Source organism: Lactuca saligna, chromosome 4 (genome assembly GCF_052625555.1).
Source record: "Lactuca saligna cultivar CGN05327 chromosome 4, ASM5262555v1, whole genome shotgun sequence".
Taxonomy (NCBI): domain Eukaryota; kingdom Viridiplantae; phylum Streptophyta; class Magnoliopsida; order Asterales; family Asteraceae; genus Lactuca; species Lactuca saligna.
The window spans coordinates 295492624-295507094 of NC_136420.1; the positions used below are offsets into that span (position 1 = coordinate 295492624).

The following is a 14471-nucleotide window of genomic DNA, read 5'->3' on the forward strand; positions in this document are numbered from 1 at the left end:
TGTATGTATGTGTTTGTGTTTGGAAACAAAATGATGACAATTACAATGTTTCAGGCGCGCACGGAAATGGTGATGCCGATGTCTAGTGATAGTGATTCAAGCTTGTTTTCGGAATGGGAATACAATTCCAATTCTTATGCGGAGGAATGTTGGAATCAATTACGGTCATTCCTAGTTCCCCTTGGATAATTACAGAATTCGATGGACATGTAAGAATAAAAGAGAGATTTATTATATTATTATTATTATTATTATTAAAGGTTACTTTTTTTCCTACCTATGCTATGATATATTAAAGCATAATCTTCCTTTGTTTTATTGTATATATTGTATTTGATCGACTAAACTTTAAAAATTATTTGCAAATATTGTTCTATACCTTGGCAAGGAGGACCTACTCTTCCATCCAATAGAGAGGCATAACAAAATCGCACACATCATTGTCATATTTTCTTTCTAAGAATGTCAAAAAGTCTCGTGGGACTCCGATCCCGTGGGCCCCCATTTGTTGAAAAAAATTAGGGACGGTAGCAAGGTTAACCTCTGTTTTAATTTTGGGGACGGGGCGAGAGTTGGTAGTTCCGTTTTAATTTTGGGGATGGGGTGGGGGTTGGGGGAACGGGATGGGGGAATGACCCGTCTCGTATGCCCCGGTTGACATCTCTATTTCTTTCACCTAGAGCTGACAAAAATCAACTTAACCTGACAACTAAACTCAAAATTAACAGGTTGGGTTGATATTTTCAACCCATTTAAATTAAATGGGTCAAGCCGTCTAACACATTTAATTAAATAGGTTGGGTTGGATAAAAATTATCATCATGCCAACCCATTTAACTTTAATAGTTATTTAAATATTATCGTGTATGAATCAAAAGTATTAATCTATAAGTTATAAAAATGTTTAATTTCAAAGTAATTTTGGAGAGTGATTAGTATTATCCTTGTGTTATTGTCATACTTATAAAGTTTTTATCGTTATTTAAACAATTTTTTGTATTTATTAATTGAAATTGTGTTATTGTCATACTTATGAAGTTTTATTAATGTATGGAACAAAATTAAGTGGTTTACTATTTAGTAAATTAATTAATTTATTTGATTTTAAATGGGTTTACCTAAGTTTAAACCATTTATTTAATAGATTGGGTTGAAAACTATATAAACAGGTCAACCTGGTTATAACTATTTATCTAAAAGCTTAGGTTGTGTTATATTGAAAATATCATCTTATTTAAATAAATAGGTTGGCTTGGGTTGAAATTTTCAATCCTTTTATTAAATTGGTTGAACCCGAATCCAACTCAAGTCGATTCAATGTCAGCTCTACTTTCTTCCTGTGAGAATTCCAAAAAAAAAAAAAAAAAAAAAAAAAAAAAAAAAAGTGTCCATCACTAAAACCATATAGCCAAGAAATAAATAAACATCGAGAATTACAAAGTGTTTATTATAACAGCAAAGATAAAAAAAACAAATTCTCATATGGATTTTTAATTAAAACCGAAATCAAACCAAATTTTTTGGTTTATAATAAGATAAATAGCAACAACATATTAGTTTTAATTCTATACTTTGAACAAATTTGGATTTTAAAATTGAAAATTTTTTCTTAAATATGTTTTCAACTAGACCTTGTTTAGGGGTGTTATATCTCTTTACATTGTATGGGTACACACAATTAAATATTAAATTGTAATGGTCATACGATATTTTTATCATTTTTATTTTTATAAATATATACATAATAGTTTTATATATTTTTATTTTCAAAAAAAGATATGTAATAGTTATCTTTTTTTTTATGTTGTTTGTTTGTGAAATTTTCTATAAAAAGAATCATTGTTTGTTTTTATAGATGCTACTTGTGTTTAAATATAACTAATTAAATAAGGAAATTTTATTAAATATATTAGAAATGTGAAGATAAATTAATTAATTTTTTGATAAAAAAAAACCTATAAAAATAATCGATTATTCATGATGTTTTAATTTAATAGGATTTTAAGTAATAAAATCTGTGTAATTGTGTAAAGAAGATGTGGCAGAAAAAGGATTATAATAAATAAATAAATAAATAAATAAATAAATAAAAATAAAGATGAGGTTAATTATTATTGCTCTATTTTTTTTTTTGAGATACATAGGGCGTGTTTGGCATAGAGCTTTTGGAAGCGTTTAGGAGCTTTCTAGCTTTTAGCTTTTGACAAAACGCTCTAGTTTAAACAAAAAGCTTCGTTTGGCAGTACGAGCGTTTAGCTTTTAGTTTTATCAAAACACTCCGATTCTAAAAGCTACTTCATGTAGCTTTTAACAAAACGCTCCGGAGCTTTTGAAATCAATTTCCATAATTACCCTTAAAAATATATTTATATACTTTTTTATTTTTAATCAATTGTCCTTTTATGTAATTTTATATATTTCAAAAGCTTCCAGCTCCTTTTGCCAAACATTCATATAACAAATAAAAGCTACAGCTTCCCGCTACCAGCTACCAGCTACATACTACCAGCTAACCGCTACCCGCTTCCAGTTAACAGCTACTTTTGCCAAACACGCTCTATTCTAGGTTAATAATCTATTTTAAAATTACATTAATATAATATTATAGTTATTTTCTTTAAATCAAAATTCTTTGGTTGTGTAAAGCATTGTTATTATAGTTAATTTTGGAACGTTTTTCTAATAGCTTATTGGGTAAATGGTACAAAAAACATTTTTTTTTAACAGAAATTCGATTTTGACACCGTGTTTTTTTTTGCCAATTTTGACACTGTGTTTTCCAATTTGTTAGAATTCTGACCACTTGATCGGTTAACCAGGTTACATGCTGACGTGGCTTGATGATGTGTCAGTTTTGATGACGTGGCATGCTGACATGATATGTTGATGTGTCAAAATTGATTTTTTTTTCCACAAAAAACACTAAGTTTTCACTTTTTTTTCGATTTTGACACTAAGTTCAATTTTTTATTTCAATTTTGACACTATGTTTTTTTTGTTCCAATCGAACATCATTTATCAAATTTTGTTCAGTTTTGTCTATTTTTCATTTGAAACCATATAAATATTTTTTTATTACATTTTAAACCGTATAAACATATTTTTTTTTTCGTTTAAAAACCACATTTTTATTTAAATACAAGACGTTTTTTTTCTTACATTCAAAGCATTAGTTATATCATGAGAATCAAACTAACCATAAACTTCTAATAAGATGTAAAAATTTGGTGGGTTGCAAACTTGATATCCGAGTTTTGATCGACTACACGCCTCCAAACCTCCAAAAACATTTTAAAGTTGCATATTTAATATAAAATATATTTTTTATATAACTAATACATATTTATACATAAAAATATGATTTGAGTGTAAAAAAAATATATTTATACAAAACTATGGTTTTTAAATGGAAAAAAAAAACATATTTATATGGTTTAAATGTATTAAAAAAATATTTATACGGTTTCAAATAGAAAATTATCAACATTGAGCAAAATTGGAAAAAATGATGTTCGATTTGGAACAAAAAACCATAGTGTCAAAATTGAAAGAAAAAATTAAACTTAGTGTTAAAATAAAAAAAAAAATGAAAACTTGGTATTTTTTGTGAGAAAAAAATTTAATTTTGACACGTTAGCATATCATGTCAGCATGTCACGTCATCAAAACTGACACGTCATCATACCACATCAGCAGGCAATCTAATTAACCGGTCAAGTGGTCAGAATTATAATAAATTGAAAAGAAAAAAAAAAATACAGTGTCAAAATTGACATAAAAAAAAACACGGTGTCAAAATCGAATTTCTGTGTAAAAAAAGTGTTTTTTGTGCCATTTACCCTAGCTTATTTGTTAAAAATTATGTATTTTAATGAATATGTTTAAGCCATTTATAAAAATACATCAAAATATAGAAAATTGTAAGTTTGAGTAGTCGCGATCTTGCTTTTTGAAGAAGCTTTCATTCATTTGACTACTTAAAGATTACACAAATTAGTGCAAACTTATCAAAAGCTTCATGATTTTTGGAAGAACAAAAATGTTGCACTATCATAACAAAAAATTCTTCGACAATTTTTATTATGAACACTTTTTGATTGTTCTAGTGGTAGTAATATAAGTTAATTAAAATGTTTCATTGTTTAATTTTCAAGATTCTGCATATGAACAGTTGATCAAATCTTGAAGGAAGCAACTTCTGAAGTCTACAAATACAATAGTGATAATTTGCACTCTTTGTACTTTTCTTATACATTAATTGTCAAACATATAATTCTAGAAATCATTTGCATCCTATGTAGAACCATACTACGTGAGCTTTTATTAATAAAAATACAACAAGTTATATACATACACACGTGGAACAAAAGTTTCCCTTAGAAGCCTATACAACATTTATAACAACCAACAAAACCCAACAATCTTTACATGTTAAAAACCGATTTATTTTTCATGTAGTAATCATGGATCCAACCCTGAATGATTTCAACTTCAGACTCCCTTTGCTTCACCAACCAATCAGGATCATCGCCTGTGGCTGCACGTAGATCCAAATGATGTGCACCTGAAGATACACGATCAAATAAATATGGATGATGAGATAAAAAGAATTTTTTTTTTTTTTTTTTTTTTGTTATGAGACAAAATGTATGACATGGGTTATACCTTTTTCTGTCACAAGAGCAACTACGCTCTCTGACACGTTTTCCAAAACACTGCAAAAACATATACCAATTAAATTAGTTATTTGTTTTTCTTTTTTTACATCTAAACAAAATATCATAAAAATAGGTAACAAGATATTTGTTTTTGTTCAAATAATCCATTAAAATAATGTTATTTTGTGAGCACAATGTTCAAGTCGCTGACCTTCTTACCTTCTTATAATAACTATTAGAAAATCAAATGATAATGATAATCATTTGTCTTGAAAGTTATACCTGCCACCGCTCCAAGGATCCAAGAGACCATTTGAGAAGATGATGTTGCTTCCAAATTTTTTCAACACAGATTTGTAATCCTACACATTCAAATTATAAAACCACAATCTCATTTCATTTTCAAATATATATTAGCTGTATAACAAAAGGAATTTTTTTTTTTTTTTAAATTTATTCTTACATGTCCACCGAATTCCGTGGTAATCCAAGTGGGCCTAGGAATGACCCGGAATTGATTCCAACAATCCTCGGCATAAGAAGTGGAATTATATTCCCATTCCGGAAACATGCTCGAGTCTCTGTCACTAGACATCGGCATCACCATTTCCGTGCATGCCTGAAAGAAACATTGTAATTGTCATCATTTTGTTTCCAAACACAAACATACATACATACATACATATCACATACATACCTGCCAATTCCAACCATTCATGCCATGAGGATCATCATCCAATTCAAAGCAATCGGCTTTTCCGGTGTAATTGTAATACACACTCACACCTTTAAAGATTCGCTCCAAAACACTACTACTCCCACTCCCATCATCAGGGGAATTGTCTATCTCTTTGCAAACCTTGAAATTTCAAACACACACTTAATCCTTATGATTATGGAATGTGACAAAAGAATTTGATAACTCAAATTCACATTTCACAAAATAACAACTAACCTCTTTTATAGGGTAAGCAGGCAATGGCATTAGGAATTCTGTTGGGTATGGATAATCCACCATTGCCAAATAACTATACGCTGAATCCAACCAATCAGATAGATCCTCACTTTTATTTAGTTTCCTGAATATTTATTTATATCTTCATTTCATCAAATAAAAACAATAAACAAACAACTTAACAAAGAAAGTCAGTATGCCACTCATTTTCTTGAATACTTTTTTTACACATCATTTTATAAAAATGTGTAGACAACTGATACATAATAATGGAGAAAAAAGAAAAGAAAAGAAAAGAAAACAGGGGTTGCTCTTTGTGTTCTTACCCACATAAATGGAAAGTTTTGGCAAGATGATCAAGACCATTTGCTTTCTGACCCACGGAATTTATTATGTTCCAAGATTTCTTTATTGTATCAAAACAGCTTCTGCTTTCTCGCTATTATATTTATGATTACAACAACAAATATATAAATATATATATTAAAAAAAAAAAGGTTAACTTGAAGAAAATGCGAAGAAGATGAATGAGGAATAAAGAATTTTGACAAACTTTGAAATCACTGGAGACGATATCATAAAACGTATCCAAGGGCACGATGTCCTCAAATTGAAGAATCGGAGCAGAAGAAGCAAGTGCGCCGATTGCAATATGAGGATACTTGAGCCTCATCCATGCTGCCAACACTGTTCAATCAAACAAAAACCATAATCCGAAAACATGCATAAAATCAAATCTTTTGATGAGATTGTTTAATTTTTGTTGAAATTGATGGAAAAGATCTTACTTCCACCGTATGATCCACCGAACAAGATTACAGGTGACGCTTCGGCTGACAAATTTCTCTTCAAATCGGTGATTAGAACAGCGTAATCAGCAAGTGCTTGTTCGGCTGTTAGATAGGCTAAAGTAGAAGCGTTCTTGTATGCCTCTTTCTGGCTCCCATACGGCATCGATTCACCATAATATCGATGCTAAATCAAATCACGCATGTTTTGATAAAATTGAATCAGTAACTAGACTGAAATATGCACTTGAAGCGCTGCAAATGAATAAATTAGTGTATAGTGATTAGGGCTTTTACTTCAGGGAAGACGACCATGGCACCGAAACGAGGGGCGAGTTCCCAAACGAAGCCGGTGTTGACAGCGAACCATTCGATGTCGCCTTCGTTGCCACAATAAAGGAAGATCGGGCCCAAACGATTAGGACCCACCCAGTGATTGGAGTTGATGAGATACCGTTGTTGGAACTTGGGAAGATCATTGAAGCTAAAATGGTCAAAAGTCTGATCAAAGTATCGTGTCTCGTAAGTGTACTTCAGTTGAACAAGATTGTTTTGGGTTTTGAGAAGCCGTGAGGGTTTTCTGGGAAACGGAGGTGGCCGGCGAGATTCCGGCGTGGATGACAGTAGGCAGATGATTAGGAGGAAGAATAAGAAAAAGGGTTTTACCATGGTGGTGGAGGGTGGCTGGCGATGAAGAACACTAGTGGCGGAAGTGAAGTGAAGGGTTCTTTATAAAAAGTAGCTAAATTTCCATTACATTCAAAGAAAATTAAAGTTAAAAAGCTAACAAGAAAATACATATTCATGTTATCTTCCAAGATAAAACAAGAAAAATAACTTTTTCTCTTTATCTATGGCAATCAAAGAAAACTAGAAAAAACATATCCATTTTATCTTTATCTTGATGATAAGACACGAAAAAGAATTGTTCTTTTTATCCATGGCTTTTGTTTTTTGATGATAAGACGAGAAAAAGAATTGTTCTTTTTATCCATGTACTTTGTTTCCTCTTATATTTTGATCTTTAAGGTACCGATGGTGTGTAGTATTGGACTTGATGATAACAGAAGAAAAAAAAATGTTCTTTTTGATGGGAATTCAAAGAAAACAAGAAATTAGATGAAAATAAAAAAAACATGATTTGAGCATTTACCACTTTGCCCATCCTCAAATTTCTTTCAGTCTTGAAAAACCTTCATTCACAATAGAAACGGATTGTTTTATTATGGTGCCAAAACATGAAATTTGAAGCATGTATCAGATTTAAAGATTTATAACTTTCAATCTCATATATCATTCATTATCAATAATGTTAGACAAAAGAATTAAAAAAAGGTTCATAGTCACATATCCTAAATCCTAACCATCTTATTCAAATACTTTACTTTTCATACTAATGCAGAATAAACATCATATGATACCTCATAGCAATCACCAAAATGACCAAAAAAAATCTAAATCTATCACAGCTGGTGTGTTTATGTGTATGGATTTTAGTTGTCGCTCTCATCTATGCTCTCACTTCAAATTTCATGAGATTTGTATTACTGCTGATAAAAAAATAAAAAATAAAAAAGGGGGCTTTGAAGTTTACACACAAAAAATAAAAAGACCACAGATTATTTGTAAATAAAAGAAAGACACGATGAAGCATTTACCAGTTGACTGAAGCAGAAATTTCAGTTTTTTACAAGGTACCAATTTCCGGTCCCAGAAATCCTAGAAGCTCTACAAGGCGGAGAGTGGACGGAAATTGCAGGTCTCGGCGTCTGGTATCTATTCGACGCCTTGAGCGACGGAGATGACGGCGAAGTCGGAGGTGGGAATGAAAGGGGTTGGACCTTTGGAGGGGGGAAGGGAATTTTATGGAGCGTAGGGCGTGAAAAAGTGGTGGCAGGCTCGGGATTGGCGGAGGTGGGCGGCGGTGCTACGACCCGGATCAATCAACACTTGATTGGGCTTATTTATTTATTTATTTTTTATTTATTTATTTCAAATTTCACTACAAGTTACATAATAAAAGTAAAATAACAAAAACCATAAAACACAATGATTTTTAAAAACTATACTTTACTTTAATTTTCTTGCAATAATATCCGCAAAGCTCTCCTCCAAGTCTCCACTTCGGTTTTAATGTATTGGTCATTGTTATTTCTCTAAGATTAAACACAATTTACAAGTTTTAATTTATTTTGTCCTTTAATAGATACATGTATCACTATAATCAAGAGTGGAGTCAAAAAAAAAAAAAAATTAGGGTATATATTCTCTAAGATTAAACACAATTTACAAGTTTTAATTTATTTTTGTCCTTTTATAGATACATGTATCACTATAATCAAGGGTGGAGTCAAAAAAAAAATTAGGGTATATATATATATATATATATATATATATATATATATATATATATATATATATATATATATATATATATATATATATATATATATATATATATATATATATATATATATAGAGAGAGAGAGAGAGAGAGAGAGATACAAAAAATGGCCTCTTAGATACAATTTTATACTATATATAATAAAAATAAATCTAAAAAAGAAAAACTAAAAACTAATTTAAATTAGCTTAAAATGGAATTATGAAAATTTATAAAATTTGATGTGTGAAATATGGAAATTTGGAAAACTTACTTACGAATAGAAATTAACTTCCAAATATAAAGGGCCAAATGGTAACTTTAGAAATGAATTAATATATAGACAAACTTCAAAAATGGCCCCTGTGGTTTCCAGAAATATCAAGTTTAGTCTCTAAGTTCAAAAAACCTCACAGATGGTCCCTGTGGTTTCAAAACTTTTAACAAATAGTCCTTCCGGCTCACTCCGTTAGCATTTCACCGTTAATTCATTTTTTAATAAAATATTGCAGGGGTAATTTCGTCATTTCAGTTGTAACCTTCTCTCTTTAATATGAAATAATTACTTGCTTGCACATCACTACTCGTCCCTCTCCCAAGAAGATAACCAGTTACAGGTTTAGTCATCGGGTTCATTCCCATCGCAGAAGCAAGAACAGAAATTGGGATTTAGGGTTTTAAGCTGCAGAAATTGCAATGGTGCTATCAATATGGTGTTTTCGAGAAAAATTTGTAACCGTTGAGGACTTAGGAAAAAGATACGGTATAATACTACAACAAAACTTGTTTTTTCTTGGTCTATTGTGTTGACATAAGGAAATCATTGATTTTACTCTTTTTTTTGTGTTTACAGAAGGTTGTGACAACTATTTCACGTTGAAGATACACTACAGTGGTGTCTTCACCAAAGCACCTGGAAGGAAATACGTTGATGGTGTTGTAGCATATGTAGATGATGTTGACACTAATTTATTTTTAGTTCATGAGCTTGACGACATGGTTCGAGAACTAGGGTACAAAAATGAGCAAACCCTTTACTACCATTTCTGTATCCCTGAATACCCTTTGGACTATGGCTTAATGCCTTTAGGTAATGATCAAGATGTACTTAAAATGGTATCATATGTCCCTAAACACAGACTTATCATGGTGTATATTGAAACTGGTCAGACAAGGGTAGCTACTTATTACAAGTCTCCTTCTAAAGTTGTTATTGAAGAGTTGGAGCCTGATAGTGTGTCACCTGAAATGAATAGAAATAAACCTTGTAAGAGAGAAGCAGGATCATGTAGTAGAAAGCTTGATATAAACAAGTCTATGAACCCTGATTATGAGCAGTCACAAGTGTTAGATGTTGATGAAGGCCAACATTACTCAAAGAGTATTGTACCATTTATAAGGTCACAAGGCAAACAAAGTCATGTCATTCAAAAGGAAGTGGTGAATCATGAAATTGAAACTCAAGAAGAAGTGATCACTAGTGCAGTTGAAACTGAAGAACCATTGGGAACTTACCATGTACAGGAACCAAGTTGCCAAGCTGATGATGGAGCTAATACTGAAACAGTTGATGATTATGAACCATTTGTAGAGGATTACTCACTTCATGTTGATTATGATGTTGAGTTTAATGTTGAAACTTCATTTGAAAAACAACCAGAAGTGGATTATCTAGAGGGTATGGTGAGTGATGATAGTGGAGAAGCTTTCTACTCTGAGAGTGGCCATGGTTCTGAGGATAGTGGAGATGATTTTGATGACAGTGAATACAATGTGGATGAGTCTAACATACAATTTGATGTAGATGTAGACATGAGTGAATTCCATAATGTTGTTGATGTAGATGAACATGGAATCTTGAAAAATCATTCAAAAGATGAAGGGATTGACATGGTTGATGATGAGTTGGAAGTTATTGCCACTGATGATTATCAATGTGCAGGATTTCATGAAGATGATAGGAAGATACTATTAAAAGAGTTGAGTAAGTCAAGTACATGCTCACATGGAGAGGTTCATGTTAAACCATTTCAGATTGGCTAGGTCTTCAAAACCAAGATTGATGTTAAAAACTACATAAACTCACATGTTGTAGCAACAAGGAGGTCTTTATACCTAGCCAAAAATGACAAAATCCGGATTAGGGTGAAATGTAAAGGTGTTGTAAGTAAGCCTTCTACAGGAGTTGATGGTGGTGTGCCCTCAACTAGAAGTAGGGAAAAGTGCAAGGGTAAAGATGTAATTGCCAATAAAGGTACATGTCCATGGGCAGTCCAAATATCGAGGGCTAATGAAAATCAGGATTGGTTGGTGAAAACAGTACAGGATGAGCATAAATGTTTGCAAAAAAAGGGCGGTTAAAGCTTGCACTTCCAGATACGTAGCAAACTTAATTGTTCAACAAATACAAAGTAACCCTAAAATTCCAATGAAAGCTTTACACGAAGAGTTGTGCAAGAAACTAGAGGTAGGAATGTCATTGCAAAAGGTTGCTAGGGCAAAGTCAATGGTTGAGCGTATCATTAGTGGGGACTACCAAGTACAATATGGGTTTTTGAGGGATTATGTGTTGGAGCTACTCAACACTAATCCTGGTACAACAGTTCGGATTGATGTGTATCCAGAAACCTCCCTGTCTGTTACCACAAGAACTTTTAGAAGAATATATGTCTGTTTAGGTGCATTGAAGTTAGGATTCAAATCTGGATTAAGAGATTTTCTAGGTCTGGATGGTACTTTCATGAAGGGCCCTTACCCTGGGCAAGTGTTAACTGCTGTAGGATTGGACTCAAACAATGGCATATACCCTGTAGCATATGCAGTGGTAGAGATAAAATCAACAAGTAGTTGGATCTGGTTCTTGGAACTGTTAGGAGAAGATCTGGATCTGGGACCAAATTCAAACTTTACCTTCATTTCAGATAGACAAAAGGTGTGTACCAGCTAACTTTTTTTATTACCTTTTCTAAATACATTTGGTTAACTAATGTTGCATACATTGACTTTTGTTTAGGGAATAATACCAGCAATGGAGAATGTATTCCCTAATGCAGAACACAGGTTCTGTTTGAGGCATATCCAGGAAAACATGAAGAAACAATGGAAAGGAAAAGACTTAAGTGACCAGCTTTGGGAGTGTGGTAGAGCAACAACAATCAATCATTTTAACAAAGCAATGGATGAGTTGAAGAAGATCAATGCAGAGGCTCATGCTTTGGTGTCTAAGATCCCAGCAAAACTTGGGTTAAATCTCACTTTAGTGGTAAGTTTCTAGAAATTTATTGAGAAATGTTAATCTTCCCTGTTGTGTGTTTACTATATGTGTAATTGTCTTCTGTTAATATCTATTATTCAGGAAGGGCACATACTGATTGTTTGTTGAATAACCTTTGTGAGGTATTCAATTCTAAGCTAGATGAAGGTATGGGATAAACCTATTATCACTTGCTTAGAGTATATTAGAGAGTATCTCATGAAGAGGTTATGTGTGGTGCAAAAGGAAATAGATAAGTGTGAAGGACTTCTAACCCCTACTCCAACTACACTGTTTGAAAAGATTAAGGCTGATGCATCAAAGTATGTGGCTAAATATAATGGGGCAGGGAAGTACCAAGTGGCAAGCACATGGCAAGACCAATATGTGGTAAACTTGAATGATCAAAGTTGCAGTTGTAAGTTTTGGGAGATTACAGGTTTCCCATGTAGACATGCTGTTTGTGCTATATGGGACAAAATTGAAAATGGTGAAAATGCCCCACATGTTGATGAATGGGTCCATCTTTGCTATAGGTTATCAACATGGAAAGCCATGTATTTCAACAAAATTGATCCATTAAATGGACGTACAATGTGGCCTAAAAGTGACTGCCCATTCACTTTACTTCCACCAAAACATAAGACACAGGTTTGTATTTAAAGTAAACCAAAAATATAGTATACATGTGAACATGGAATGAATTCAGTTTTAACTATAGTATATCAACATGTGTAGCTTTGGAGGCCTAAGAAGAAGAGAAGGAGGGGTGTTGATGAGCCAAACAGTCAAGCTGGTAGATTGAGCAGGAAATATTTGGCAGTCACTTGTTCAAAGTGTCATAACAAATGGTACAATTCCAGAACATGTAAAGGGCAGGGAGGCAGTGGTGAAGTTGGAGGGGATGAAACTTAGTGGTTATTAGGATGCTGGTGTTGTAGGTATTTAGAAACTTATGTCATGTATACTTGTTTGAAGATGTGTTAAGAAATTGAAAACTTTGCATGTAATGCTTGTGTTGTAGGTCTTTTGAAAACTTTGCTTCATGGTTGTGTTAAGAACTTTATAACTTTGAATGTAATGGTGTTCATGCACTTTTTGGTAATGAATTAATATGTTTTGTGTACTACCCTTCACAAATTAATTAATAACATTGTACATTTCAATTGCAAATGAAGACCATCTTCAAGATGCATTTACAATACACTTAAGAATTGCATTTCAAAAACATTCAAGAAATTGAACAATGAACTATAACAAACTACATTCCATTACCATTATCATTACCACTGCATTACACATTAATCTAATACATAAACCAAATACAACAACATCAATTCTAAAACCACCTACATAAACTGAAAGCAAAAAAAAAAACCTCTCCGATTAAAAAAAAACTCCATTACCATCCAAACCTTCACAAGATACTTAGAGATTAAAATAATACCAAAAAAAAAACACCCATGAACAAAACAACATTAGTTGGTAGTTCCACAATTTTGCAGTTACAGTGGCGACCCTATCTTCCAATCGATTCTTTGATCTTATCAAACCTGGAATCACCACCAAAGCCCTACCACACATAGGAGGATCTGACCATCGAATGAAACCACATCTTCTACAGTTCCAAAATTGTCTTCCAGGGTTACGATCCATCCATGAAGTGATCTTCGTTGCTTCATTTCCACATCTGCAAGTCACCATCTTTGAATTAGAAGCGATTGGATGTCGTGAAGGGTGCAACGGTCGAGCAACAGTGGAAAGGAGGAGAGATGATCGACTGATGAAGCTAAAGGATTTGCCCAAAAATCGAACATGCAATTTCTTTTAAAGAGAGAAGCTTACAACTGAAATAACGAAATTACCCCTGCAATATTTTATTAAAAAATGAGTTAACGGTGAAATACTAACGGAGTGAGCCGGAATGACCACTTGTTAAAAGTTTTGAAACCACACGGACCATCTGTGAGGTTTTTTGAACTTAGGAACTAAACTTGATATTTCTGAAAATCACAGGGACAATTTTTGAAGTTTTATCTAATATATATATATATATATATATATATATATATATATATATATATATATATATATATATATATAAGAATTGAATGGTATTAGGATCGAACTCTTAAACTATAGAATAGAGATATAATGACTTGCCTCTGAGCTACATGAGTTTATTGAATAATTTGCACCCAAATAAGTTCATATATCTATATGCAATAAAATAATAATAATAATAATAATAATAATAATAATAATAATAATAATAATTTGAAATTTTGAGGGTTGGTCTGGGCCTACCCTGGTTCTAAGATGGCTCCGCCCTTAAATATAATGCTTTGAAAATCCATAAGAAAACACTTATCAACACCTTCGGTGCATACACTCAACTTATCAAAATGCAACTCATATTTAGATAAAAAAAAGT

General features: G+C 32.3%; 2 protein-coding genes across 3 annotated transcripts; one reads left to right on the forward strand and one right to left on the reverse strand.

Annotated features, from left to right (window-relative positions):
- Positions 1-4273: 4273 nt before the first annotated feature.
- LOC145043821 (uncharacterized) lies at positions 4274-8357 on the reverse strand. Of its 2 annotated transcripts, XM_078992581.1 has the most exons (12): positions 8060-8357; positions 7555-7594; positions 6699-7143; positions 6402-6588; positions 6167-6300; positions 5940-6052; positions 5614-5737; positions 5356-5517; positions 5122-5277; positions 4941-5020; positions 4666-4715; positions 4274-4564 (listed from the first exon to the last, which is right to left on the reverse strand). In XM_078992581.1, exons 3-12 carry the CDS (start codon positions 7068-7070, stop codon positions 4425-4427), a joined length of 1518 nt encoding a protein of 505 aa, XP_078848707.1. In that variant the 5' UTR covers positions 7071-7143; positions 7555-7594; positions 8060-8357; the 3' UTR covers positions 4274-4424. The 2 variants fall into 2 exon arrangements, with proteins under 2 accessions (XP_078848707.1, XP_078848708.1); XM_078992582.1 differs by lacking the exon at positions 7555-7594.
- Positions 8358-11872: 3515 nt separating this feature from the next.
- Positions 11873-12952, forward strand: LOC145040786 (uncharacterized). The gene is made up of 3 exons (XM_078988682.1): positions 11873-12046; positions 12200-12688; positions 12776-12952. Exons 1-3 carry the CDS (start codon positions 11873-11875, stop codon positions 12950-12952), a joined length of 840 nt encoding a protein of 279 aa, XP_078844808.1.
- Positions 12953-14471: the final 1519 nt, after the last annotated feature.

Excerpts from the sequence above, each read along its gene's own strand:
- LOC145043821 (XM_078992582.1), bottom strand. The coding sequence starts at position 7,070 with ATGGTAAAACCCTTTTTCTTATTCTTCCTCCTAATCATCTGCCTACTG. Across the intron at positions 6,053-6,166 it reads TCGTCTCCAGTGATTTCAAA|CGAGAAAGCAGAAGCTGTTT; the intron begins GTTTGTCAAAAT and ends TAAATATAATAG. Across the intron at positions 5,518-5,613 it reads CTGCTTACCCTATAAAAGAG|GTTTGCAAAGAGATAGACAA; the intron begins GTTAGTTGTTAT and ends TGAAATTTCAAG.
- LOC145040786 (XM_078988682.1), top strand. The coding sequence starts at position 11,873 with ATGAAGAAACAATGGAAAGGAAAAGACTTAAGTGACCAGCTTTGGGAG. Across the intron at positions 12,047-12,199 it reads GGTTAAATCTCACTTTAGTG|ATGAAGGTATGGGATAAACC; the intron begins GTAAGTTTCTAG and ends ATTCTAAGCTAG. Across the intron at positions 12,689-12,775 it reads CACCAAAACATAAGACACAG|CTTTGGAGGCCTAAGAAGAA; the intron begins GTTTGTATTTAA and ends CAACATGTGTAG.